Source organism: Mugil cephalus, chromosome 12, assembly GCF_022458985.1.
Source record: "Mugil cephalus isolate CIBA_MC_2020 chromosome 12, CIBA_Mcephalus_1.1, whole genome shotgun sequence".
NCBI lineage: Eukaryota > Metazoa > Chordata > Actinopteri > Mugiliformes > Mugilidae > Mugil > Mugil cephalus.
Window position 1 is genome coordinate 26,231,060 of NC_061781.1, and position 24,929 is coordinate 26,255,988.

General features: G+C 41.0%; 1 protein-coding gene across 11 annotated transcripts in view; it reads left to right on the plus strand.

The window, feature by feature from the left end:
- Nucleotides 1–24,929, plus strand: part of obsl1b (obscurin like cytoskeletal adaptor 1b) — a 30,131-nt gene continuing 5,202 nt past the window's right edge. The window contains exons 1-33 of one of the 11 annotated variants that reach the window (XM_047600791.1): nucleotides 1–313; nucleotides 1,620–2,722; nucleotides 4,029–4,298; nucleotides 5,490–5,750; nucleotides 5,863–6,174; nucleotides 6,277–6,543; nucleotides 6,650–6,925; nucleotides 7,099–7,374; nucleotides 7,625–7,900; nucleotides 8,813–9,085; nucleotides 9,322–9,573; nucleotides 9,683–9,757; nucleotides 10,424–11,647; nucleotides 12,090–12,365; nucleotides 13,209–13,484; nucleotides 14,303–14,587; nucleotides 14,772–15,047; nucleotides 15,368–15,643; nucleotides 16,757–17,032; nucleotides 17,131–17,403; nucleotides 18,110–18,385; nucleotides 18,465–18,740; nucleotides 19,167–19,442; nucleotides 19,530–19,805; nucleotides 19,882–20,154; nucleotides 20,256–20,522; nucleotides 20,627–20,896; nucleotides 22,053–22,319; nucleotides 23,073–23,339; nucleotides 23,581–23,693; nucleotides 23,912–24,065; nucleotides 24,324–24,485; nucleotides 24,624–24,728. In XM_047600791.1, the coding sequence (XP_047456747.1) occupies nucleotides 1,708–2,722; nucleotides 4,029–4,298; nucleotides 5,490–5,750; nucleotides 5,863–6,174; nucleotides 6,277–6,543; nucleotides 6,650–6,925; nucleotides 7,099–7,374; nucleotides 7,625–7,900; nucleotides 8,813–9,085; nucleotides 9,322–9,573; nucleotides 9,683–9,757; nucleotides 10,424–11,647; nucleotides 12,090–12,365; nucleotides 13,209–13,484; nucleotides 14,303–14,587; nucleotides 14,772–15,047; nucleotides 15,368–15,643; nucleotides 16,757–17,032; nucleotides 17,131–17,403; nucleotides 18,110–18,385; nucleotides 18,465–18,740; nucleotides 19,167–19,442; nucleotides 19,530–19,805; nucleotides 19,882–20,154; nucleotides 20,256–20,522; nucleotides 20,627–20,896; nucleotides 22,053–22,319; nucleotides 23,073–23,339; nucleotides 23,581–23,693; nucleotides 23,912–24,065; nucleotides 24,324–24,485; nucleotides 24,624–24,728 (9,697 nt within the window). In that variant the 5' untranslated portion in view covers nucleotides 1–313; nucleotides 1,620–1,707. The remainder of the gene's footprint in view (nucleotides 314–1,619; nucleotides 2,723–4,028; nucleotides 4,299–5,489; nucleotides 5,751–5,862; nucleotides 6,175–6,276; nucleotides 6,544–6,649; nucleotides 6,926–7,098; nucleotides 7,375–7,624; nucleotides 7,901–8,812; nucleotides 9,086–9,321; nucleotides 9,574–9,682; nucleotides 9,758–10,423; nucleotides 11,648–12,089; nucleotides 12,366–13,208; nucleotides 13,485–14,302; nucleotides 14,588–14,771; nucleotides 15,048–15,367; nucleotides 15,644–16,756; nucleotides 17,033–17,130; nucleotides 17,404–18,109; nucleotides 18,386–18,464; nucleotides 18,741–19,166; nucleotides 19,443–19,529; nucleotides 19,806–19,881; nucleotides 20,155–20,255; nucleotides 20,523–20,626; nucleotides 20,897–22,052; nucleotides 22,320–23,072; nucleotides 23,340–23,580; nucleotides 23,694–23,911; nucleotides 24,066–24,323; nucleotides 24,486–24,623; nucleotides 24,729–24,929) is intronic. The other 10 variants (XM_047600792.1, XM_047600793.1, XM_047600795.1 and 7 more) reach the window with 10 other exon arrangements.

Here is a 24,929-nt window from a genome sequence, read left to right on the forward strand (position 1 = left end):
GGACAGCAGCAGCTGCAAAAGCATTTAACGGTATTCCATGAACAATGACACTTGGGGTGTCCAAGGCCTGAACGACACAGAGATTGGGGATTGTTAAACAGGAAGCCGGTGTGGAAGTTTTCTCCCTCTTCAACGGACAAAGTCTGTAAAGATGCACTGGAGTAAAACGTGGGACCCTCGAGCAGAGCATGCGTCTGAATCTAAAGTCTAGTTCGGATTTTACTTCAGGAGACGAGCAGCTTTCCTTCTTAACTCGGGCAGGATTGCGAGAGCGGAATGTATGTTGACGGTCGTTCCTGGCGACTGAAGCGAGGTAGGTCATGTGAGGGGTACACGGCGCAGCTTCACCAGAGGCTGAGGTCATTCCAATTAAATCACACAAGTAAACCCAGGGGTCAAACTCATCTCTTTAACCCTCCAGAGGGACTACTGAAGACATGCTAAATCTTTAAACTCTTTGTCTCGCAATGTAAAATAGCAAAATATTTTCAGATGCAAAAGAAGAATTAAGAGTTATACAATTATACAACTTAATTATTTTCAGTCAATAATCTTAGTCAGGATGAAATTAAAACTGTTACTTTCTAGTTCACTGAAATCTGATACATTTTTAATTGAAGTTTTAGTTTTTTAAAGCATGACTTTTATTATTGATGTTGAAGATTATAGAGACACTTTAGTTGTCCCAGCATTAAATAAGCACAATATTTCATTAGGACATTTATCATTCATATTTTGTAAACATTAGTATAGTATAGTATAGTATAGTATAGTATAGTATAGTATAGTATAGTATAGTATAGTATAGTATAGTAGAGAATGTGTCTGGAAAAAAAAAAGCTTCCCGTATCCACAAGGACACATCCATTCAGTCCACTGATAAACAAATTCTACAATGGATAAAATTAGAAGACAATAATCAACAGCAGTAGAGCAACTGGGGAGACAGACATTTCTAGGATTGCCCAACTGATATTCATTTAGGAAAATAACAGAATAATACTCTGAACAGTGACATTTAAAGAAAAAAAAATCTCAGCATAGCCGTCAACAAAGGGTGTGTGGGAGGCAGCAAGGTCTCTAGGGTGGACAGAGTATGATTTTGTGTGGTGTTTGTGGGAGCTCGCGGGTTTCTGAGTCGTCTTTGTGATACCTGACACACACTCCCTCACAGGTCTTTATTTAGAGAGCACTATATTAAGCACTTTCCCATTGAAATACAGCACCAGCTGTACTGGCTCTGGGTTGTGGCTCCTGTTGCAACAGGACTAGGCTTTTCCCTCCTCTTACTGCTAGCCTGCGTTTTTCTCCCATGCAGACAGATCTAATTCAATTAGCCCTAATAATCATGCCATCTGTTTGTACTGAAACGCACACACTGAAAGCGGGCTGAGTGTTTGAATGATAGAAGAATTACTTTCCATTTCACATGGTAAGATTCAGTTTGCTACTACAATGATTAAAGTATATTCTCATAAAATTCAACTTTATTGCACATATGTTTGCATTGCCTGTTACATGTTCAAAAGAAACACTGTTTCAATGTTTCTATTTTTAAATGCACAAGCTCTTTGCTGCCAAACTAATTCATTTGTTATTTCTTTTGTGGCAACCCGTAGTGAAGAAGTTGGGCGGTCTTGCTCCAGTGACTAACACATTGCTCTGCTGGACTGCTTAGGGTGAAGGACGACCGTTAAAGAAGCAGAAATGGATGTATTTGGTGGTGCACCACGTTTCTTAGCCTATCCGAGACCAGTAATGGTACAAAGTGGAACTGATGCAGTCCTCAAGTGTCAAATTGGAGGTGATCCGCGGCCTGCCGTTATCTGGGAACGGAACAATGAAAAGATTGATCCACAGGGAAGGTATAGGGTCTTTGAGGACGGCAATGTGTACAATCTGATAATTTCAGCCGTTACCATCGAGGATAGTGGTCAGTACATATGCAAAGCAAAGAACAGCATTGGAGAAACATACGCAGCCGCCACACTAAAAGTAGAAGGCGAAGCACAGGAGATGGAGTTTCGAGAAGAAAACAAGCCTCGATTCCTCATCAAGCCCCTCTCCACTCGTGTTGGTCGAGGGGACGATGCTGTCTTCTCATGTAAGCTTTGGGGGAACCCACGGCCAGAGGTTGTTTGGGAAAAGGATGGTAGAAAACTCAATGAAATATTTGAAAGCACACATTTCAGTGTGGGCTACCAGGACGGTGGATGGTTTCAGCTCAAGATCTTTAAGACTCGTGCTCCAGATGGTGGGGTGTACACGTGCAAAGCTAGAAACGAATTTGGAGAAGCGCTGGCAGGAGCTGTGCTGCTGGTGGATGCGGGTCCAGGACACGAGGAGGAAGGAAATCGTAACGGCTACACAAATGGCCACTGGAAAGTCCACCAGGGAAAACAAAGGAGTGGAAGGCAAGTGCCTAACAGACTGAAAGACGACACCATGACCAAGTCAACTAAAGTAAAGATGTTTGCAGTGACAGAGGGCAAACACGCCAAATTCCGGTGCTTTGTGACTGGTAAACCCAAACCAGAAATAATCTGGAGGAAAGACGGGAGGCTTATACTGTCTGGAAGGCGTTACCTTTTGTATGAAGACAGAGAAGGATACTTCACACTTAAAGTCCTGTACTGTAAACAAAAAGATAACGGAGTTTATGTTTGTGCTGCATCAAACACTGCAGGGCAAACCCTCAGTGCTGTACACCTCTCCGTCAAAGGTAAGTCAAGAGCATTTTCAATAAAGTAATGTCCAGGTCAAATGTGAAGAGAACTGTGTAGTTGAAGCTGTTAATGCAGACAGTCCTAGCGTGTGATACCTCGTTCAGTGTGTGGAGGATTAGAGTAGAACGCAGCAAAGTGTTCTTGGATCAAATGTCTATTAACTTGATGCTAGGATGACGTCAGTGAGATGAAGAAGTGCTCTGAGATCATATACAAGAATTGCAAAATTTCATTTTTACCATGGTTTAAAAATAATGTTCTTCACAACAGGATATTTATGTCTAAGGACAGTAGGTTGCATCTAAAATACTCTCATATTTTAGCATTTCATTCTGTTCTGTTCTCTAATTATAATGAATTAGCCATACTTTGCTATTAAGTGACAGCTTTTGAAAGTTTTTGTGAGTGGCACAATAAAGATTATTTCATTATTAGTCAGCATAAACATGTATTTCTTACTTTGTGACTCATATGATGCTTATCCATGGCTACCTAAGAAACGCATCCAGATGAAGATCACGCATGGCTTTGCATCATCAGTCAGGGTAGCAAAGCAGTGAGCTGTGGATTTTATTAGTCATCAAATTATCCAGGGTCCACTGGGTAATTCATTAAATATATTAATGATATACAATCAGACCCAAGGGAACATGCAAACTTCATCAGCATGAGGTAAATACAGTATCAACAGCAGAACTGATTCTGCAAAGTCACTTAGGTTGTGAAAGGTCTAGGGGTGGACGTCCACGTAAGTGAAGTCTTTAGGAAGGGGATCAAATTGCTCACATAGCCCAGAGAAGTCCAAACTTATGACACACCAAAGAAGCATCACATTGTATCAGTTAGATACACAGCAAAATTAAATGGATGATATGTAATGGATTAGATTAGTTGTGTGTGTATTTATTTTTTAAACATTACTAAGCTAAGGAATTGGAGAGCTTTGCACACAGACCTCTAAATACAGACCGCATTCTTTTGTTTACAACTGTCTGGTTCTTTCTGATGGTGTCAGTTACAAACTGTTTATTCCCAATCTAACACCACAGTGCGTTAATGGCTTTCCAATTCCTTGCCTAAATAAGCCAATTGCCTCATCATTTTGCTCATTTTGTTTCCTTAAATGGAATTTAATGTCAAATATATTTCAGCTGACAGCGACAAAGACACACATGCTTAGATAACTTGATGCTATATCAGTTATGTTGATGTGTTATTGTAAACCTTTTCTTGTGATTGTAAAGAAATATGAATATGGAGATTTAATATTTGCTAAACCAAGCTTGTGTTCTTCCTTCTCAGAGCCGCCTGTGCGGTTCAAGCAGCCCCTGATTGATCTTGAAGTATGGGAACGAGACTTGGCCATCCTCGAGTGTGAAGTTCCAGAGGACTCTGTCCCCATCACATGGTATCTGGAGGACAGACGACTACAGCCTGGGGCCAAATATGGAATGGAGGAGTGGGGAACAAAACGACGACTCACAATTCGTGACATCGGAGTTGATGATGATGGGATTTACCTTTGTGAGATGCCTGATGGTGGCAGAAGTATTGCAGAGGTAGCTGTGAAAGGTAAAGCAGGAATAGACAATAAAACAACCAAATATGAAAATAGCAGTTTAAAACCTCAAAGCATGTGAAAATGACACAGCCCGCCCCCATACACAAACAGATGCACCATCAGACCTTCCATATTATTATGCAATTCCATCTATGCATGAAACATATTCAGGGCTTAACGTAAAACAAAACAAAACAATTATACAAAAATAACTGTAGCTCATGTTCTAATTCTAAATTGCATTTCATCCTAACAAATTCAGTTATTATTATATTTACTATTTTTACGTCCTTTGTTTGTAGTTATGACATTGTCCTAGCTTCATAAATTTACTCTCCATCTTTCAGTCAACAGGGACTCCAATGAAAAAACGCAGACTTAGATGATACTGATACCGATATCATAGATTACAAATTAAAGGTTGACTCAGAGGAGAAAAAATAAGTTTGGTGTATTGTAACCATTTGCTGAACATTAAAATATATTCAGCAGATTTATTTTATTTTGGAAGCAGTCATTTCTGAGTTTGCCAACTTAGAGCTCATTTTCCAAGTTGTCCTGAATGCAGCTGCAGCTGCAGTTGGATCTCAACCAAACTTCCCAAGACCCACTCCATCCCTACTTCTAATTGGCTAGTGATTGGTTTCTTTGGAGAGGAAAATCTGTGTTCCTCTTATTCCATTGGTAGGTGAACTCAACTGACTGCCTGAACCTGACAATAGTATTTTTTTTTCTAATAGTTGATCTTTTTTTTCTCTTTTTTTTAAAATCACGATCAAACGCCTTACGCCGGAGGTCACATACAATACCGTGATCTGGACCCCAGGTTATGACTCTAAGGCAAAAAAAGAAGAAAGTAGAGTGGTTTTGTTAAACAACAGCAAATAATCTGCAGAACCGTGAAGGGGCCGTTATGGATAGGTTGGCTGTGCCAGACTCTGGTATGAACATGAGCTGTTTCCTGTTTCCTCCAGAGTCAGCAGTTTCTTTTTGACAACTGTCATAACTGCAACCGTGTAGGTACCCCAACCATGACAAACAAAGATTCTCTAACCTTGGAGTAGTTAAAAGCAATAATCTTAAATTGAGTTATATTTGTGGCCAAATCCAAACAAAACTTCGCCAACAGTGACTGTAACAAAATGAAAATGTTGTTTTCTGCTTCCCTTATACATACACTAAACATTTGTGTTTCTGTGCAGGAACAATTTTGCGGAAGCTTCCAAGAAAGGTGGATGTCCTGGAGGGTGAAAACGCTGCCTTTTGTGTTGAAGTTGAAAAAGAAGAGATGGACATCCATTGGTACAAAGATGGCGTAGAACTGCGTGAAACCCATCAGACCATACTTAAGTCGTTCGGTCGAACTCACATCCTGGTTTTTGTCAATACCATGCCCCAAGATTCTGGTCTTGTGACTTTCCTCGTAGGCAGATCCAAGACCTCCTCTCAGCTAAGAGTGAAAGGTAGAGTCCAACTTTAGTAGATCAAAGCACCTCTTGCTCTATTTGTAGTTGACACCTGAGTTGATCTATCATCTATGAGTTTTTAACAATCTTTTTTGTTTGTTTGTTTCAGCGGCCAGACATTGTCCTCCTAGTTGTCCAGTTGGTGTGCAGATCAACACAGAGCGTGCTAATGCAGCTCTTCTCTCATGGGTACCAGCTCAGGACTCACGGAAGAACCCTCCGTCTGGATATGTGCTTGAGCGTCAAGAAGTGGGCACCGGTTCACAGGAGTGGCTGCAGTGTCTGACCACTGACTCTGCAACGTCTGTGGAGATCCTTGGCGATAGTGTCCCATGTGAGGCAGATTATCGCTTTCGAATTTGCAGCGTAAACAAATATGGAAAGAGTAACAATGTTGAGTTTCCTAGAACTGTTCACTTAGGTAAGATCAATTAAATGACATCTAATATATCTAATGTTGTATTGTCTCATGGGATTAGTGACAACATGATTGAGTTTTTTGTATTTTTCTTTGCTTTTTCAGTTCCAGTGGCCAGAATACAAGCTCCCTTACAAGATGCATTGGTCCCAGAGGGGCAGGATGCCCTCTTCTCTATTGAACTCTCTGCATCGGTTATTGGTACGTGGTTCCTAAACGGGACTCAGCTTCAGGAGGATGAGCGTTATTCAATGCGGCGGTCACGAACACACCAATCTCTTCGTATTCGAGGAGTATGTGACATAGACAATGGAGCAGAAATCACATTTATTGCCTATGGCATTCGGGATTCTGCAGCACTCTACATTCAAGGTATGGATGGGTCCAATGAACGATTTGCTAAAGTACCGTCTGTCTTCTGGTTGACTCGTCGTTGAGTTATAAGTAGTTATTATTATTGTTTTTCCAAAATTTGCAGCTCCCCTTGTCAAGTTTTCACCACTTTCTGAAATGGATCGAAACAAATTTGTAGAAATGGGGAACCCCATTGTGCTGTACTGCGAGCTGTCAGACCCTGAAGCTCCAGTGCACTGGTACAAGAATGGGCTAGAGTTACAAACAATGGAGGGTCTTCATATCCAATCAGAGGGCACCATGAGACGAATTGTCATCCAGTCAGCAGAGTTCTCACATTCAGGAGTGTATTGCTGTGATGCCATAGATGACGTCATCCGGTTCAATGTGGAAGTAGAGGGTGAGTGGACTGATACACTCATGTCTTTCACAGAAACTAACTCTTTATTGTAACCTGTACCAACTCTTCTTATCTCTTTTTATGTACAAAATGCATGTTGTCTTCTCTCCTGCCTTATCACGACGCATATCTTTTACACGTTAACAATCTATTCAATATCTAAATATCCGTAGCCCCACCTGTGAGGTTTTCAGCAATTCCAGTTGCTGAGAAGAACAAAACCATCCAAACTGGCTGCCCCATTGTTTTACAATGTGAGCTGTCAGATCCTTCTGCCCAGGTGCAGTGGTACAAAGACGGGTCAAAACTCCATCCTGAGTGTGGAGTAGATATCATAACTGACGGCTCGATGAGGAAACTAATTGTCCATTCAGCAGAAGTTTTCCACTCTGGTTTATACTGCTGCAAGACAAAGGGTGACACCGTCACATTCAGTGTGGACATCAAAGGTGAATTGTTTTACCTTAAGTGATGCGACACATTAACAAGCTCCTACTTAGCAAAGCAACTAACTCTGATGATAGTCTTGTATGTTGTCTGTTGCCTTTCTTCTTAGCAGCACTCATTAACTGAGCAGCCAAACTGTCACCTTTCCTTTCACTACAGCATGTTAGGAATGAAGCTCTTTGTAAATAGATGAATAATCAAAATGGCTAGCTGATGATTTAAAGCTGACATAAAATCTAAACATATCTATAGCTCCACCCATGAAGTTCTCAGCTATTCCTGAAGATATGAGGACCAAGTCAATCGAAGCAGGCTGCCCTATTGTATTCCAGTGTGTGGTTTTGGAGCCTGAGGCCCACGTTTCCTGGTACAAGGACGAAAGGCAGCTCGTTTCAAACAGTGGATTAGAGATCCATTCAGTGGGGAACACGAGGACATTAGTTGTTCAGTCTGCAGAGCTGTGCCACTCTGGTGTGTACAGATGCACCACACAGGATGATACCATGGAGTTTCAAGTGGAGATCAAAGGTGACTTTACACTTCTTATCTTGTTCGTTCATACTGTAACCCCACACCCTCTTTTTAGATGCCACTAATAATCCCTGCTTCTACTGTGTGGTTTGAAGGATTGTTTCATAAAAATAAGAACGGTTAACTCACTAGGTAATAACTATTTATAGTCTTTTGTTTTGTGACTTCTGTGGCACTCTACACATTAAAAGTCCCCAAACCCTTTGCATCTTTTGCTCAGCAGTTACATTACACATAAAAGGTATCCATGTCCACAGTCGTGATTTTATTTAGCTGTCCTGAATTCCCAATGCTAGCTACACCAGTGAGTGACTCTCCTATCTTTGACGTTGAGAGAAAAAAATCAATTGAAGTGGGGAAACCTTTGGAGCTGGAATGTGAGGTGGCAGACTCCACCGTGCCCGTCTACTGGTACAAAGATGGTAAAAAGCTCTTTCTGCAGAATGGTTGGCATTTACAGAGTAATGGCACATCAAGGAGGCTCATAATCCCTTCTGCTGAGCTCTTGCACTCAGGGCTATACAGCTGTGAAACCTCTGAGGACACTATCCACTTCACTGTGGATATAAAAGGTGATTTTGTACTTATTTAATATTTTTTTACTTTTAAAGTCACTACAGCTATTCTGCAGCTGTTCCGGAGGCTAGATGCAACTAACATTTCCAGTATGTACATGTGTGTCTCTGTGTTTAAGTGGTGCTTTATGTGAAGTTGTACTTGTGTCTTAATCCAAAGTAAACTTAAACTTTACTCACAAAATGAAACTATATATTTCAATGTTTGTCTCGTTAAACTGGATGTGACGGAATACTTCTCTTTTTTTTGGAAAGGTGAACCTATAACCCCTTTCTTTAGAGTGTAAACATGCACTGTTAGGTCCACAGTTACAATATCAATCACCATCTTTAGCTCCGGCGTTACCGTTGTTACCCTCACCAACGGTTGTGGATGCGAAGTCGATGGAAACATCCCGCCCCACTGAACCAGACGGTGAAACATCAGACCCTGTGTTCCAAGAGTCATTACAGAGGGATACAGAGCCTGATTCTAATTCAGAGCCTGGTTTTGAAATTGGAGGAATCAAGAAGACCCTTGTTATTGAACCATCTCATCCTTCAAACTCTGGAGCGTACTATTGTGCAACTGCAGATGATGTTGCCCAATTAATAGTAAACAATCAAGGTGATTTTTTTTTTTTTTTTTTTTTTTTTGGCAAATGTGTTTTGTGTTTTATTCATGACTAACACTGTAACATTTAGTTGCAGATCTATATAAATATCTGCAGGAGCCTCTTTAACTGAACTTCATGAGTTCATTTTTTATGTTATTTCATTTATTATTATTATTATTTTTTATTTCTATATATATAGATATATAACAACCTGCACTGAAATTATCCCCTCAATGATATTCTGTAGAGCCGCCTCCAACATATCTGCTTGACCCCGACGTTGAGAAGTCAGCTGAAGCACACAGCGCAATTGTTCAGCAATTTGAGATTTCAGATCCCATTGCCAAAGCCTGTTGGTACAAAGATGGAACCCAGATCTACCCAAAAAGAGAAGCTGACCATGAATCACAGACCAGCAGCCAAATCGTTCCCGTCCAGTCACAAAACTACTCTGATGATAGGACGTTTGGAGACACACAGTTAAATGAGGACGTGAAAGGTGGTGTCCCTCACTGTTCCTGCACAATTAAAAATCAAGAATTCAGTTGCATACTGCACGTGAAGCTATCATCCAGCTCATTGTTTTCTCTTTGGCTTTGTCCAAACAGCAAAGCAGTGTCACTATGGTGACGAGATTGATGAGATAGCTGATTCATCTGGCCAATACACTGTGGATGTCGAAGGTGATTTGATATTTCAACATCAGTCATCCATGTTAACCCAGCACATACATGCCACTAACAATAGTGGTGTATTTTATTAGCACAATCATCTGAGGCATCATTTATTTATGTCTTTAGATAATTGCTTTGTGTTACATTGTCAACCCTGGTCTCAGGGCATTGCTGTTTTTGGCTGTTAATCAAATATGTGGTTGTTTAGTAGCCGTGTAGCTGCTTCTCATACTAACATAAATGTTTTGTTTGTCAGTTCATTCTTCATTTAACTGCTATCTTTGCTTGTATCAAGCAATTTACAACTCTTTCAATCCGTCGTATGTCTTATTCATCACCAGATCCTCTCATCCATATTGCTGCCCCAAACCTCTCCCGTTGCAATGACAACGAACTCTTACGAAAGTGAAGAAAATTTAGGTGCCTTTGGGGTTTTAAGGTGCTAATGTACAGCCTGATGGTATGATAATTTTAGGAGTCAGTTAAAGGGAAACATATTGGAGATCACATTCAGACCAAACCTGGTCGACCTTCTTGTTTGTCTTTGCAATGGATTTTCCCATAACTCTATGCTAACAATGCCACAATGATGTAAAATTCTGTTATGAGAAGTGAGAACTATTGAGACCATCAACCACTGAAAACCTTTCTCTGTGTACATCACAATGATTATAGCTGCATCGCCAAGGCTCTCTTCTGACCAAGAGAAGAACAAGTCCACTGAGGAGGCTTATCCTGTTGACGTTATCCAGAGGTTCTCAAAGTGCAGTTCTGGCAAGGCTGGAGATACTGAGACATGTGAAGAGCATATGCCAACAACTCAGTCAATACATGAATATATGACTGAGTGTGTTGAAACTAAACAGCCAAAGGAGTTGTCTGGCAATCAACAAATAACAAAGGCCGAATCTCCGCTGGACTCTTACTCTGTAAAGACAACAACACCAACGCAGACTGACACTCACAATCACACTAACCAGGCCATGAAGTCACAAGGTGAGGAATTCATTTACTGTATAGCGCATACAGAAGATCCATCAGGAGAACTTGATAATTACCTGCAGTCGTCCGTCCAGAGAGATGAGTTTTGTAATATTTTGAAAACGTCAACTGTTGAATCAGAGGAATCCGCTCTCAAGGCTCAAACTGTCCATTCGGAGGCGCTACATTGTTCAGTAGATGTTCTGACTGTCCAGTCAGAGCTAGGTAACCTCCCACAGACCTCTACTACTATGACAGAGTACCCTTCTACAGAGATTTCAGACAAGTTCTGTTACTCCTTAAAAAGTACTTCTCAAACTGAGGAGCATTTTGAATCCTTACAGACTGCTGATGTCAACTCAGAGGAGCAATGTGGCTCCATAGAGACGTTTCCTTCCTTTCCAGAGAAACATCTTGATTGCTTACAAACTGAAACCCTCGCTTCTGTGGGGCCCTGTAACTCTTTATGGAGCAGCCAATCAGAGGAGTTAAATACAACACAGACATCTACTGTCCTGTCAGAGAAGCTCAGTGATGTCCTTAACTCAACATCCCTGGACTTGTGTAACCTTAAAGAGGCAAAAACTTCCCAAACTGAACATTGCATCTTTGGGCAGTCTTTATACGTCAGACTGGATGACCCCCATCACACAGGACAAACAATATCTAATCATTCAGAGGTCCTGTGTCAGTCCAGTCAGGAAGAAACAGACCAAGCAGAGTGCCATCCTGTCATGGAGACCACAGAAGATCAAGTACACAGTACAGTTCACTTTGGGCAAACATCATCTAACCACTTTGCAGAGCCTTCCTATATCAAGCAGCAATCTACAGTTCACTCAGAAGGGATCTATCTGTCAAGGACATGCGACAGTGACTGGAGTGACAGTGTCACTGCTAATAAGGTGGCTGTTGAAGGTGATTTAAATGGTTAGCATTGTCAAACAAAAATGGACGAGCCAAATGTTGATATTGAGCAAAATGAAGAGATTGCTCCTTGCAATCCTTGACATTTTGACAATTTCTGCATTTACTCACTTGATTTTGTACTAAAAGTAATTCTGTAGTTGATGTCCAACTTTGAGCTTGGGTGGTCTGGAAGGAATCTTACAGATAAGGAAAAGAAATAAAATAGATTAGCTTCAAATGCTAACTTGAATGCCTAGTCGTATCAAGTCTAACCAAAGATACCTCTTGTAAGATTACTAATAATTGAGAACACATTTTTACAGTGACTTTAACTCACAATTTATTGGCATGACTAATCTTGATTTGAAGTTTTGTTTTGTTAAAGCACCATTTTGTTGTAGTCAGTAAAAGTGATGCAATATTTTCTTGGTGTTACCTCAAACATCCCCAGCTCCGCCTAAGAGAGTTACGGCACTTAATGACACTGAGAGGAACAAGTCTGTTGAAGTTGGTGAACCCATAGTGCTGCAGTGTGAGATATCACCTCCTAATGCGCCAGTTACTTGGTACAAGGATGGATTAAAACAACTTGAAGGAACCGGGCAAGACATGGTGGCAGAGGGTTCCATAAGAACACTGGCTTTCCAGTCAGCGATGCAGTCTCATACAGGGACTTACAGCTGCAACACAACTGATGAGGCGGTGCAGTTTCATGTGGATGTTAAAGGTGATAAAAGTTGTTATAATTTGTCCTGTAAAGAGATTTTACTGAGAGTTAAACACACAATAATGCATTTCATTTACTTTAAAGTAAAAAACTAAAACTTCCTGTAGGTTGAGTTGAGTAAAGGGTGAGGATACAAAGTATTTATAAAGTTAATGTTTTCCTAAAGTGCCTACCAGGACACACTATGGAATCATACAGCTTGGCACAGTCATTTGCTGTGTTTCCATTCCCCATAGAAATGTGCAAAACCTAAATATCTCAATAAAGAACTGGTAATGGAAACACCTACAATGGTTTTTCTGATGTATCTATATAAAAGTGTATCACAAAAGTGCATTGGAAACACTTTTTTGGCATTTCCCCAACACTGTTGATGATGCAGGGTGTCATGTGACCAGTCCATTTCCTCAAAGTCTCTTTGACGTGGCAAGAATTTACAGAATTATGGGTTATCGCATGATGAGACTTCACAAGAGTTACAGCTCATTCTCAATACACCTTTCAATGGAAACGCAGAATTTCAGAAAAATCGCTTTTATTTTGCGTAAAACCGTTTTGGAAACATTCTCCATTTTGGAGTTTTTTATAGCTGTGTCAAAATAAGGCAGATCTGTATAGGTTCCATTAGTCCTTTTAGTTTCTAGTTGAACAAATGAGATCTCTGGCCACTGGCCCACTTCACACTGCAGAGTCAGGTATTTTACATTTGACATACAAAATTACTTAATAAAAGACATGAATCAGTCATATAAATGATTTCGTTTCAGCACTGTGGTTTTTTTCTTTTCGTTAATAACAGTACCTGTTTTATTGACAAAATCTATTTTGTATTCAATCCTGTAGCACCACCTCTGACTTTCTCACCCATATCTGAGGCTGACCAGACAATGACAGTCATAGCCGGCTGTCCCATAGCTCTGCAGTGTGAGCTATCAGACCCAAGTGGACAAGTCAGTTGGTACAAGGATGGAACAAAGCTCCTACCTCAAAGTGGAGTATGCATCCAATCAAAGGGAAATTTGAGGAGTCTATTTGTCCCATCAGCTGAGCGGGTTCACACTGGTGTATACCGTTGTGAGTCAAAGGATGATGATATCCAGTTTGCTGTGGAAGTAAAAGGTGATGTTTAAAAACTAAGCAGCGCTGTTAATGCCTCGCACTGCCGCTAACTAACAGCAGGTGTTGTCATGCTTAGCTAATCACCGAAAAAGAAAATGGTTAATTCTGCTTCCACATACATTCCTGAAATAGACTGATAGTTCGATTTCTTAATCTGAACGTCACAGGAGGTCCTAATTTACTGTGACCACGACAACAATTTCACAAATTCTAAATTTAAATGTATGTGTTCATGTTTTGAATTCAGTTAATTTATTTTTTGAAATGAATTTTATAATTTCCAGTTTCCCTGCAAGTAAAATAAATGTATGATTCTGATTTGTCATCATTGGCCACGTTTGTCATTATATATAATCCAGATACCCAGATATCCGTGCTAAAGTTAAGCATTTAATGATACAGGACATCTTCATTCTCAACATCTTATTAAATATGCAGCTTCAGCTTCATAATGTATATTAAAACAGCTTTGGTCTCTTGTTCATTCTCACCGTTGGCACTAACTAAATACACATCCAGCACCAGAAACAAACACTTGCCACTTCTTTGTTTACCGTGTGAAGTTTTCCATTTCACAACATGCCTGCTCTTCTTTGTTGCTCTTCTAGACTTATTTGTGTCTTGTTTATTGTCAGTGTTGTTTGTGTTGCTTTGTCAAATGTACTTTGTTCGGAAGGAACTGGGGAGAAAATGCTCCTTTGGTTCAATTTCCTGTTTTCTTTGTGACTGATCATATAGTAGGTTGGATAATTGATTACTGATTACGTTACATTGAACATGGTATTTATTAAGACACTCTTTTTTGCAATATCCAAAAGCTCTAGCAGTCCCTGTGAAGTTCTCAGAGTTGGAAGAGAAGGACAAGAACAAGTCCGGTCAGGAAGGCGCTCCCATTGTCTTAAGCTGTGAACTCTCTCACGATCCTTCTGCTCATGTCGACTGGTTTAAGGATGGGATGAAACTTCTGCCATACAACAATGTGGAAATAAAGTCAGATGGTCTGACAAGGACTCTACTCATCTCTTCAGCTGAAACCATACACACTGGTACATACGAATGTTCAACATCAGATGACATCATCACCTTTAAAGTGGATGTAAAAGGTGATTCATTTCTATCCTTGCTGTGTGTGACTGGTACTTACCATGTCTTTATTGATTTGTGGTGTGAGTGGAAAAGATGCTACTTAGCTTTGAGTGACCGTGGGAAACTGGCTAGATAGTGTGTTCTCTTCACCATTAGGGAATTCATCTCTTACCCGAAACCCTTGTTATCCCCCTCTCTTAGGCCGATTGCCACACATCATGCCAATCCCACCGTCAGAAAAATACAAGATGGTTGCATTTGGTTGTCCAATTATCCTCCAGTGTGAGGTCTCAGACCCTGTTGCCCAGGTTTCCTGGTTTAAGGATGAGGTGGAGCTTTTCTGCAAAACAGGCCTTGATATGAAAAGAGATGGCAGCCTCAGAAAATTAACCGTTCATTCAGCCAAGGTCTCTGACTCTGGCCTCTACAGCTGTAGTCTCGCTGGTGATGTTGTGACATTCCATGTGGACGTCGAAGGTGATTTCCTTGTCTTATTTTAATTAATGATCTTACAGGTGTGAAAGGGATCTTAGCATGATCGTAGTTACTCCTAATTAGACAATTCTTTGAACAAATGAATACTGCCACAACTCTGTAACATATACACTGCTATTAAATATATAACATATGGTGCCATATGTTATATATTTAATAGCAGTGTATCAGTGTATAAAGTTCCTAACACTAGCTATTCTTAAACAACCAAACCAAGAAGTTTGTTGTGCACAACAATCTATGTTGATATGATGTTCTGTCAGTTTAACAGCAGTGTTCTGCAAATCTTATAATACCCCCAGCTACTCCTGTGAGGTTTTCATCCCTTCCAGAGGTCGCAGTAAACAAATTTGTTGAAGCAGGCTGTCCAGTAAAGCTGCAGTGTGAAGTGTCAGAGCCAGATGCCCAAGTCTATTGGTACAAAGATGGAAAACAGCTGCTTGAAGGAAGCGAATACGAAATCCAAACAAAAGAAAAACTGAGAATGCTGGTAATTCAGTCAGCAGAAGTCAGACACTCTGGGTCGTACAGCTGTAAGGCCGCAGATGACCACATAGAATTCAAGGTGGATGTTGCAGGTGATTTAAGTATTTTGAGTTTTGTAAGAATGACTAACTTTCAATTAACGCTTGGCTACTAGACCAACACAGGCTACCATTTTATTTTATTTTGTAAAATAAAGGTCTACAATAATGTGCACCAATGCTTAGTTACATACTTGGTGGCATATTTACACTGTTAGATGTGAAGCTGTGATTGCTTTTGCCTAGAGTTGATAGTAAAGTCATATGAATAATTATTCTACTGGTGAGACAACTATTGACTAATTTTTTTGTTCCACAACAGCTGCTGTATATTGGTGGTATATATTGAATTCAGTTAAATATTCATTCTCAGCTGAACAGACACCAACTTTTCTCTACTTTTCTTCAAGTCATGTGTTCAATCTGTAGACAGATACCATTTGCTTTTGACCAAGTGAACCCAAGGATATTTCATAGCACGCCAACACAGTAAATCTGATTACCATCTGGTTACTTTTTGGTGAATTGAAATTCCTGTAGCGTGGGTTTGCTTCCGGAGGCTGAGAGGAGCAAGTCTGATGAAGTCTGATCAGATCTCAGTCCTGCGATCCCAACTTGTTGGCATGAATTGTGAATAAACATCAGTTCAGAGAACAGTAAGAGGAGGCTAACTGTGACGTCAGCCACACCTTCATCCTCTGTGTTGTAAATCTGTAAAACTGATGATGAATCATATTTCAAATGTTTCTATGTGGAGGTGAAAGGTGATACACCAAGTTTTCTTTTTGGCAAGATGTGTTCACTTTTTGCGTTTTTGTAAACTTGCATTAAGAGAAAAATCTATCACTGTTATATTCATTATTTTATTATACATTTAGTTTTAGTTTAATTTACAGATTTCATTTGTAAGGACAGTGTCTTAAAACTAGCATGGATTTTAATAAGTATTTTTTTCTGCTTTACTTTAGTGCACTGCTTCAAATAACATTTTCACTTTGCTTTAAAAGGATTAACATCCATTGACGAGGAGCTGCAGTCTGGATAGCAAGGCTTGGAATCAGCATGTTTAAGCTGTGAAAACCCGGCCTTACAGCTATTCAGTGCATGAGCACACACGATGATTTCCGCTTTCAATGACTAACTTATCTCTTGTTGTGTTTCCTGCAGCACCGCCGTTAACGTTTGTGGATCTCCCAGAGAAAGACCTTTTGCAGAGCATTGTGGAGAAGGAGCAGCTCGTTCTGTCATGTGAGGTATCAAGAGCTGACGGCATCGTTCAATGGTACAAAGATGGAACTGAAATGCAACCAAGCAATAGTGTTACAGTGCAAGCAGAGGGCACCAAAAGGAATTTGATTATACATTCAGCCCAACTGTCTGACTCAGGCACGTACACATGCCGTGCAGGAGACAACATTTTAATCTTCAAGGTTAACATTCGAGGTAAGGAAATAAATGTTCAGTTATTCACAGTCACTTCAATGTTATTTTACCTGTGATAAAATATAGAAAACAATGGTTTCAATTTTCCTTCTCCAAAGAACCTCCTGTGATGATAGTCTATCCCAAAGAGGATGTCCACCTTGACCGTCATGTCCCTGAGGAAATTATCCTGAGCTGTGAGCTGTCTTGTCCCAATGGTGTAGTCAGCTGGTACAAAGATGGCCAAAAACTTCAAGAGAGCGAGAACATCAAGCTCAAGATAGAGGGTCCGTATCGGCGACTTAAGATTCTTTCCAGTGGCGTTGAAGATTCTGGAGAATATGTTTGTGATACAGCTGATGACTCGATATTCTTTCACCTCAGTATAACAGGTAAAATCTCATACTACATACACCCTTCTACTGTGTAGACATGTGAGTGTTCCAACACTCTCTCTGCCAGTAGAAAATGTTGTGAACGTGTGACTATGCACCACCCAGCCCTAACCCTAACCCTTTGTTGCAAAGAAGAACACTAAAAGAGTTTACTTAGCAGAGTGAAACACGCTTTATTTCAAAAATGCCACAAGCTGTAACACGACCACAGCCATGTAATGAACAACTCGGCATTGCTTAAGATAAACAAATGTAATTTCTGTTTAGTTCTAGGTCTAAGATAATCTCTAGTTTTCGGTGTAATTTTTGCACTTTGCAAATTCATCCCACGGGCCAGATCAGACCCTCTGTTGGGATGCTTTTGGCCCTGGCCATATGTTTGACAGCTGTGCTCTTCTCACATGGCTAATGATCCCTCCATGAAGCAGGTATGCTCCTTGAAAGGTACAAATATTGCCAATTGCAGAGTGGGGAGTGAATAGGTTTCCAGTTTGCAGCATGTCAATACCTTCAACATTAACAAATGCAAGGGTCACATATGTAGGATGTATCCAAAGACACTCCTGCTGTTGATACGTGTATAGTACAAAGAACCTAAATGAGGCTCTAGGACTCTAGGACAACTACATTCCAGTGCACATTCCTTGTCCGTCCATTTCACAAATAAACTGTCTATAAGCTGGGCTCTGATGTCCGTTTCCAGAACCTCCAGTACACATTGTATCTCCAAGTCAGTCCCAAATGGAACTGTGCCAGCAGACCTCAGAGAGGATGGTCCTGAGCTGTGAGATCTCACGTCCCAACGCAGTGGTGCGCTGGTATCGCGATGGACTTGAGGTGGAGGAGAATGACAACCTCATTCTAGAGGTGGATGGGGTTTACAGACGTCTTATAATACCTGAAACCACTGTCAAGGATTCAGCAGAATATGTGTGTGACACAACGGATGACTCCATGACATTCTTTGTGAACATAGCAGGTAATAACTAAGTCCTCCAAATGTGTTGCCGTGGCAGCAGCTTTCCATTCAGTTGCATAACAATTTTCTTAACAAACAGAGCCTCCCGTTTGCTTCATACGTCCACGGAAGATGGCGAGCAGAGTAACGAAAAAGGCCGGGAAGAGTCTGGTTCTAGACTGTGAAGTTTCAAGATCAAATGCGGAAGTCACCTGGAAGAAGAATGGGGAAGAGGTAGAAGACTCCAGAAATATCACTGTACTCGAGGATGGAGTCACGCGTCAGTTAATCATTCACTCCCTAACAGTCGAGGACGCTGGGCAGTACATCTGCGATGCAAAGGACGACGTGATGGATTTCAGTGTAAACGTTCAAGGTTGGTTATTGTGCCCCAAAGCTCTAATGCTTTCCACCATGCAGCTGCACACTTCAAAAGCACCCAGCCCACTTTCAGGGGGAACCTTTATTGAGTTGCATGTCATGTCATTCTCTTCTCCTCTTCAGTCTTCTCTGTCGTTTTGTCTCTGCCTAGCTGAACTTAAATAGACGGATCCTCCACTCAAGGTTTCATCCCGTTAAATGGAGTTTTACCAGGGAGAAACTTTGAGATTACCCTGAAACTTTCAGACTCCGATCTGGATTGTTAGAGTTTTGCTGTAGCTTAGAGAGTGAAGAAAATATGCTTTATTGACTAAGTACGTCCACACGTTTGAGGTTCTGATGTTTCGGGGCCCAGTGAAATGAAACGCATCAAATTATTCTGATCCATATTTCTCTTTCTTCTTGTCTTGTTCGTTTTCAGAGTTGCCTGTGAAGATTATTGGAAAAACAGATGCAAAAACAGAAAAGCAGTTTTTGGTATCAGACGATATCATTCTGGTGTGTGAACTCTCAAGAACCAACGCCCCTGTCAGTTGGTACAAAGATGGTCATCTGATTGATGACACCGAACGATACTGTACCGAGGTGCAAGGTGTTTTCCGATCACTGGTTGTCCTGAATGCTGGGCTCGAGGATTCTGGGGAGTACACCTGCGACGCTGTTGATGATAAGATGATCTTCTATATCACTGTCAAAGGTATTCATATTAATCATGCATATTAACATTAATAAATATTCTGGTCTGTCAGTGAATAACAAATGGCCTTGTGTCTTTCATGCTCAGAACCTCCTGCGCAAATCATTGGAAACTCAGGCCACCCAGAGCATCATATACTAGTAGCAGGAGACGACCTCATTTTGGAGTGTGAAGTGTCTCGGCCGAGCGCCACCGTCGAGTGGTTATGGAACGGCGAGATTCTGAAACCAGACACTCGTATAAAAATTGACAGCTATGATGTTGTGAGGAAGCTTGTTCTCTCTGGACTCCAGCCCTCAGATTCAGGAGAATACATTTGTGACGCCATCGATGACAAACTGATAACTATCGTTGAAGTCCAAGGTAAGTTTGAAAAACACAAATTTCATTTTTGGACTTTCCGTTGTGACTCTAATGTCTTATGTGTGGACATTTTCAGAGCCACCAGTTACGTTTGTGAATAAAAAAGCAAATAATAACATCCTGGCCCATGAAAATGAGAGCGTCACACTGAGTGCCATTGTGAGCCGTGAAAGCGCAAACATTCAGTGGCTGAAAGATGGCCAGCTACTGAACACTGAGGAAAACATTTTCATCTCCAGCGAGGGCGACACCCACAAGCTCACCATTAATCCTCTGCAGCTGTCAGATTCAGGACAATATGTCTGTGATGTTAAAACAGATGAAATGTATTTCAATCTTTTAGTCAAAGGTAAGAATTTGACACTCCAGAAAAAGACTGAAACACTTGTCACGGGATTTGATTACGACTGCAACCCTGTTTATGTCTCTGGAATTTTAACCTTTTAACAGAAATGAAGGTGAAATTTATCAGAAAACTGGAGAATACTGTGTCTCTGAAGGGCAAAGCCCTGACGTTACAATGTGAGATCAACACGCCCAAAGGAGACGTCCAGTGGCTAAAAGACGGCAAAGAGATCACTCCAAGCCGTCAGTACACAATACGGGCACAAGGACGAGAGCGCATTTTTACCATCCAGCAGCTCGGGGAGGAAGATGCTGGAGAATACGCCTGTGAATCCACAGATGACAGGACCACAGCTGTTGTCACTGTCACAAGTAAGTACAGTCAGTCTACTCACAGAAAGGGTTTAAATATTCAGCCTTAATATTTGAAGCACAGTGAATCTAATTCATCTAAATGTTTTTTTTGTTTTTTTCAGTTCCACATGTTGTTGAGTTTGTAGCAGAGCTTCGTAATATCACCGTGTGTGAAGGAGAAGATGCCGTTTTTAGGTGTGTGGTTTCACCAGAGGACACTAAGCTGGCGTGGCGCTTAAATAACAGACCAGTAGCTCTAAACGGGCGCGCGGTCGTTTCCAGCAATGGACTGTGCCACATGCTCTGCATCAACAACTGCATGGTTTCAGATAGCGGCAGAGTGACAGCTGATGCAGAAGGTTTGGTATCAGAAGCAGAACTCCAGGTTCAAGGTGAGTCGATGCCCCTTCCATGAACACCACGCTTTCTAATGTCTGCATGAGAGATTACAACATTTAATAACCTCTCATCATCTCTCTCCTTGAAGTCAATATGAACATAAATGTAAGAGTTTACACAACATAATACTATTAATGCCACATCAGCACATACATGATTAAGATCAATTCAAACACACTTAACCTGAGACCCTGCGTCCTCATATGGGGACATTAAGTTTTAAGTTTGTGGCAGATTCTTATTCTGCTACATTAAGACCTGTTGTCCTCATTAGTGGACGCTTTTGTCTGAAGTCTAGTGGTAGCAAAGGGTCAGTACATTCATTCATTCTACAGACAGTTACGGGACAAAAGTGGACAAGGTCCAAAACCTCATCTTGTTTTGAGGTTGAAACTTGTTTGTTTATGCTCTTTAACTTTTCTAATTTGACAGATTTAACAAATGTTATCAATAGTCAGTCAATCAATCAATCAATCAATCAATCAATCAATCAATCAAAGAGCACTTTTCATGAAAAGATGCAGACCACAGTGCTTTACATAAAAACAAACAAACAAACAAACAAACAAAAAAGGAATGCAGATTTAAAAACACTTAAGGACACTGAGGAAACACTATCCCATACTGTATAAATTATATTTATAATTTAGTAATTGCTTAAAGGATCAAAATAAATAAAATTCAATTAAAAGTTACTAAAAAGACAAAATAAGAGGAAAAAATAGTAACGAGCTTCAACCTCTCTAAAGAGCAAGTACTTGTTTGCAGCACAGCAATGTTCAGGGATTGAAATAGTTTAATACATTTGATGCACATTGGTGACTTCATTGTTGTTCAGTCTTTATACTTCTGAGGTTTTACTAATCCTAAATATCTTGGAGGAATTAAAAAAGCAGAGGAGGTCAAACCACTGAAGAGGCGTCTTTGAAGGCTCCTGCTCAACGAGTTCTCCTGTGAATTTAGAAGTTACTGACAGAGACAAGTGGCTCACAGCTTTCTGCTCGTCCCCGTGCTTGAAATTATTTGTAATTAAGACTTATTTCCTCTCTCTGGGTAATTCACTCACACAGGGAAAGGGCATAAAGGTTCATAATACACTGCTGACATGATGGATCCTCCTGTGCACTGATTCCTAACGTTCATTTTAAGAGCAACAGGTGCTGTTCACCAAGAAAATGACACCGGTTGTAGCTGAAGAGTACAGCGATGCAACTCTGGAGGTGGAGGTGAGTGTTGATTCAGGAGAGGTACAGTGGATGAGACAAGGGGTGCTGATCCACCCCGGGGCCAAGTACACTCTGAAGCACACGGGCCGAAAACACAGCCTCACTCTCCACAACCTGGCCACGTCCGACCGGGGCACCTACAGCTGTGAAACGCTTCATGACTGCACGCAAGCCCAGCTCACAGTGGAATGTGAGTGTGCACGTGTTCTCACTATGTCCCGCTGTTGTTTTGTTTACCGCTGTTGCCGTCAACTCCGTGGTTCACTCCCCCTCCGTCGCTGCCTCCTGTGATGGTAATCTGAACTGACTCGAGACCAAATTCAAACTATGGTTCTGCATTGAGTCAGTAAAACCCTGATGGTTTTAAATGGATGCTTGATGGGTGGTTTTAAATTAACATCTGAGACGTTGCTGTTTCCAGTCTGGAGTTGTGTTGTGAAAATAAAGTGGAGACGTTTTCCATGAACAAGGAAAAGAAATAAGTAGTAATCTTGACACATTATAAAACTAGTATCTGTTCTTTCAACACTAGTGTGGGTGGGATGGGGAAAGTCAGGACTCCAGGCTGCTGTTGGCACCTCCTTTGAATTTGGATCTCAGCTCACTGCATCTAAATTTACACCCTGGCCTTCAAAACTAAGGTTGTTGTCATCAGGTCTCCAAAATAAACACACTTTTTTTATTTTTTTTTTTCCAGAGGGATTGTTTGTCTGCGTTAATGAAAAATGTTGGCAGTACTCAAAAAGTGTAAAGTCCTGCACTCGATATAATTTCAGCTTGTCAGCGTGTGCCAGCTTGTTTGGTTTAAGTCCTGTATACAGAGCAGACTCCAAGCCTTTTCCATAACAGGGAGAGGACACCATGTCTGCTGAGCTGCTGACTGTTGAACTGGAATGCAGCTGCTTGATCCTCGGTCCAATGTCTTGCCTTGTCGTCCCTGCAGCTCGAAAGATCACAATAAAAAGAGGCCTGACTGACATTAAAACCACAGAGAGGGAAACGGCTTCTTTTGAGGTGGAGTTGTCCCATCCCAACGTCCCCGGCACCTGGATCAGAAACGGAATCCAACTGAAGCTCACCAATCACTTCCGTATGAGCTCCAAAGGACGAGTGCACAGCCTCACCATCTCCAACCTGTCAGTGGAAGACACTGGCACCTTCGTGTTCTGTGCAGACAATCTGAAAACGTCTGCAAGGCTTGTAGTGAAAGGTAGGTAGTTTACAAAAGGAGGACATAAACTTTATTACTCAGTCCCCCATGAAAAGCAGCAGTTCAGTTCAGTCCTATCAGTCCGGTGCTGATTTAACCTCATGCTGTGAAATAATCCATTCCAGTATGTATCATCCATGTGAGCCTCCGGATAAAATGGAGGAAAAATGAACCACGATATATCTGTCCATGTTGCCCATATAGGTTGTTTAATTTCATGTTTTGTTTTTTTTGCCACCAGAGCCTCCAGTGACCATTTTCAGAAAACTAGAGGACCAGAAATTCCCTGAAGGGGCCGTCGTCTCCATTGAGTGTGAGCTGTCAAGACACAACGTCAATGTGAAATGGACGAAGGCCAGTGGTGTATTCTTCTATTTCTGTTTCTCTTCAGAACCAACAACTGACAAAAATCAGTCAATGATAAAGTGTCATCATTAAATAAAAACAAAAAGTAGAAAAAGTCACATAACCCAGTTATGAATTGGGTCAAGTATTTATTAACCCAATTACTAATTAAGTCAGACTTATTTTCAGTCAACACCATAAACCATAAAACCATTAATCCCTTTCAGGATGGGGTTGAAATGAAGCCGAGTAAGGACTTGCGTATTTATGCCATGGGAAGGAAACGATTTCTTCAGATCATGAAATGCCGTGTCAGTGACTCTGGGATTTATACCTGCGACGCCGGGGATGCAACTACATCCTGCACTGTGGAGGTCTACGGTAAATCTGCTGTCAGAATATTACAAACTACTGGTACTAGTACTGTAGTCTAGAGCTTTCAAATGGGTATTAAATTACACTTAATAGAATAGTAGTGGTGTCATGAAGACGCGGGAGGCTCTTTTCAAAATCCGTGATGCATCACGTCTGACAGACGTCTGTCTGGGGCCGACTGGGCTCTGAGTCCGTGGGGGTTCTTGGACCCCTTTAGAACTTGTTGCTGTTCTAGTTTGATTCCTTTTCTTGAACGTTCTGCAGAGCGTGAGCTGGTGATGGTGCACAGCCACGAGGACCTGGTCATCCAGGAAGATCAGAACGCTGTGTTTGTTTGTGAGGTCTCTGTGGAGGACGTTCCAGGGGAATGGTACAAAGATGGAGAACTGATCCAACCCACCAGCTCCATCAAGATCCGCCAGGAAGGTCAGTTTGAAAACTGCTGCTGGGCTTTTGAATAGTTATAACATCTATAAACACAGATGAGATCAGTTCTTCTCTGGTTTATTAAGAGAATGTCCTGTTCACTTATAATTGATTTTCACCATATTCCTCTTATTTCAGGGACTAAACACTTCCTCCTTATGTGCAATGTGCGAGCCGAAGACTCCGGAGAGATCAAGTTTGTTGCCAGACACGTTGAATCTGTTGCTTTCCTGGAGGTGGAAGGTATGAAAATAAGAATCCTTTTGTTTTTAAAACAGCGTCATTTAGGGCGAAGCAATTAGTTTGGATCCTACATCCTAGATCACCGGTGTCAAATATACAACCCGCAGGTCAAAAGTGGTCCACCAGAGGCTCTAAAATAAATTTGCAAAGTATGAAAAAAGACTGCAGTTGTTCAATGCAAATAATTTTTATCCCTAATTT